At 44.2% G+C, this 2,943-nt stretch overlaps 1 protein-coding gene across 2 annotated transcripts in view; it reads left to right on the forward strand.

Moving 5' to 3' along the window:
* The window catches only part of pwp2h (PWP2 small subunit processome component), a 9,780-nt gene that overhangs the window by 4,518 nt on the left and 2,319 nt on the right, over positions 1–2,943 (forward strand). The window contains exons 13-19 of one of the 2 annotated variants that reach the window (XM_024289032.2): positions 443–593; positions 672–852; positions 925–1,072; positions 2,159–2,267; positions 2,345–2,410; positions 2,486–2,704; positions 2,785–2,813. In XM_024289032.2, coding sequence (XP_024144800.1) covers positions 443–593; positions 672–852; positions 925–1,072; positions 2,159–2,267; positions 2,345–2,410; positions 2,486–2,704; positions 2,785–2,813 — 903 coding nt within the window. Of the gene's footprint in view, positions 1–442; positions 594–671; positions 853–924; positions 1,073–2,158; positions 2,268–2,344; positions 2,411–2,485; positions 2,705–2,784; positions 2,936–2,943 lie in introns of both variants that reach the window. The other variant, XM_024289031.2, reaches the window with a different exon arrangement.

The raw sequence follows: 2,943 nt of genomic DNA on the forward strand, positions 1-2,943 counted from the left end.
GTTGCTGATCATCTGTCAATGGTCATCTTTAAGAAACTACATAACATCCTTTAAAGAGATGATGAATTCGTTCAAATTTATCAATAAAATTTTTTAGAAAAAACTATTTAAAGTTTCACAACCTTAGAGATTAATGTGACATTTGTATAAAACTTTATGGATTGTGGTTGACATGCAATTAAATGCTATAATATTCATATTTATTTAGTTTATTAAAAAATAAAGTAAATGTTCTATTTTCACTGTTTTTCCATCACTAACATTCATTACGTGCTTTTATTTTGTAAAAGAACAGGAAATGTGAAAAAAAAGTTTAAAAAGGTTGTTGCTTCCCTAACAGTGACTACATGCTTTTATTTATTCTTAGAAATTACTAGTTTTTTGTTGTAAAATGGGCAAAAAAAAAGACTCTTAAAAAATGGCGCTTGTTTGCCCCCCTCAGGTCCTCGGGGGTCATGAGGGTCCGGTCAGCTGCCTGTGCTTCAGCCCGGTTCAGTCCATTCTGGCCAGCTCGTCGTGGGACCGGACGGTGCGGCTGTGGGACATGATGGACAGCTGGCAGGTCAAGGAGACGCTGCCTCTCACTTCTGATGGTCAGAAATCTAAAAGATCCTTTTTACGTCCACCAGATGGCGCCAAATACTTGATGTACTTTTGGGTTCTGTTGTTAGGGCTGGCAGTGACTTATCGACCCGACGGTCAGGAGTTGGCCGTCGCCACCCTGAACGGCGAGATCACCTTCTGGAACCCCAACACCGCGACGCAGACCGGCTCCATCTCTGGACGCCACGACCTGGAAGTGGGACGCAAAGACACCGATAAGGTCACGGCCAAACAGCTCGCCAAGGGAAAGTGAGTGGCCACGCCTCCTGTCAGCTCAAAATCGCCGGGCTGTGGTTTTACCGCCGGTTCCTGTGTCCGCAGGTCCTTCACGTCGGTGTGCTACTCTGCGGACGGGGCGTCCGTTCTGGCCGGAGGACAGTCCAAGTTCGTCTGCATTTATAATGTCAGGGAGCAGATGCTCATGAAGAAGTTCGAGATCTCCTGCAACCTGTCGTTTGACGCCATGGAGGTATGAACCAGAACGTTGATGCTCAGATACAAAAAGAGATCCATCAGACAGGTTCAAGGACGTCAGGAAACTTTAGTGTTCTGTTCAGGAGAGCGTGTGAAGTCGACTCTAATAGGAAGGAGAAAAAGACAACTTATTAAACAAGTTTTTATTACGTTTTTGACCAAATTTGTTGTCAGATCTTGATGGTAAACATGTTTAAAGCTAAATCTGCCAGTTTCAGTACTTTTTAATTAACTTTATACTATAAAACAAATACTGTTGTAGCCAGTTTTAAGGCCTCATTGAAATTTTCCAAAGTTTGGTTATTTTTTTGGTTCATTTAGCACCAAATATTTTCCCTTATTGTGTATTCTATTAAATTTTTACTGTGAAAATAAGTTTTCAAATAGCTGTAAAGTTTAGGAGGGTTTTAGGAGGAAGACTAGCTAGCTTTCCCTAGCTTTGCACCATTGAAGTTACGAGAACAGTTTTTAACTGTACAAAAAAAGCTCAAATATAAGATTTTCTATCAAAAGGACAGCCTGTATAAATGTCTCAAGTCCATAGCAACCATTGAACTTTTTATTGTCCTTGCCTAATAAATATCTGTACCTAATTTCATGTCTTTATCTCGTAGTAAATCTTCAATTTTCCTTAGCAACCATTGAATATTTTTGATGTCCTGGCCTAATGAATATCTGTGCCTAATTTCGTGTCTCTATCTCAAAGTCAATTTTCCATTTTTCTTAGCAACCAGTATTTACATTGCTCAAACCCACATTATTACCTCCACACTTTCTTTTCCAAGAGTAATGGTTCATGTTAGTCTGAAGTTTGGAGATTAACGATAATTGTGTTTGCTTGAACAAGACTTCACGGACTTGTAGGTGAACCTAACCCCACAGACAGATCTGTAAGTGTAATGCAGATCTTTCAGGGCAGTAAAAGCTACACCTTGATTCAATGTAGTGTTTGTCACGCTAAAAAGAGTCAACGTCCTGAGATGTTGCATATTTTAAGTTCTTAGCTAGTCAACTTTCCTCAAATTAGCTAACTTTGGAATGAGCTGAAAGAATGACCGTGGGATTCATCGGTTGGTTGTAGGAGTTCCTCGATAGGCGGAAGATGACGGAGTTCGGCAGCTTGGCCCTGGTGGACGAAGGGGCCGGGGATGGAGATGGGGTCAACATTAGCCTGCCAGGAGTCAGGAAAGGTACGAGATTCACGATATTGACATCAACAGATGGAGGACTTCCACCTCTCACAGGGTTTCTTGTTCTGTGGCTCAAGGGGACATGAGTTCTCGTCACTTCAAGCCGGAGATCAGAGTCAGCTCGCTGAGATTCTCTCCTACCGGTAGGCGTCGAGAGCTAGCTTGTTTTCTTTTTGCTTCCAATTGCGGCTTTGTCCTTGACCGATGGAACGTTCCAGGTCGCAGTTGGGCGGCTACGACCACCGAGGGCCTTTTGGTCTACTCCCTTGACGGGTCGATGGTCTTTGACCCGTACGATCTCGACCTGGACGTGACGCCGGCCAGCATTCGCAAGCAGCTGCGCCTTCAGAAGTGGACGTCGGCCATCGTACTGGCGTTCAGGCTGAATGAAAAGGCCCTGAAGCAGGAGGTGCTGGAGACGGTTCCTCACGAACAGAGTGGGTGATTCCTCCGTTGGGTTTTACGGGAACCGTCAAGGCGGCCATCGTGTTTCATGAGTGATGTTTTGTCCCCGCAGTCCCGGTGATTTGCGGATCCCTGCCGGACATCTACGTGGAAAAGCTGCTGGGCTTTCTGGCCTCGTGTTTGGAGACATCCGGCCATTTGCAGTTTTACATGACCTGGGCCCAAAACCTGCTCATGCTGCACGGACAGAAACTGAAGAACAGGTCTGAAA

This window comes from Oryzias melastigma, linkage group LG2, assembly GCF_002922805.2.
Source record: "Oryzias melastigma strain HK-1 linkage group LG2, ASM292280v2, whole genome shotgun sequence".
NCBI classification, from domain to species: Eukaryota; Metazoa; Chordata; class Actinopteri; order Beloniformes; family Adrianichthyidae; genus Oryzias; species Oryzias melastigma.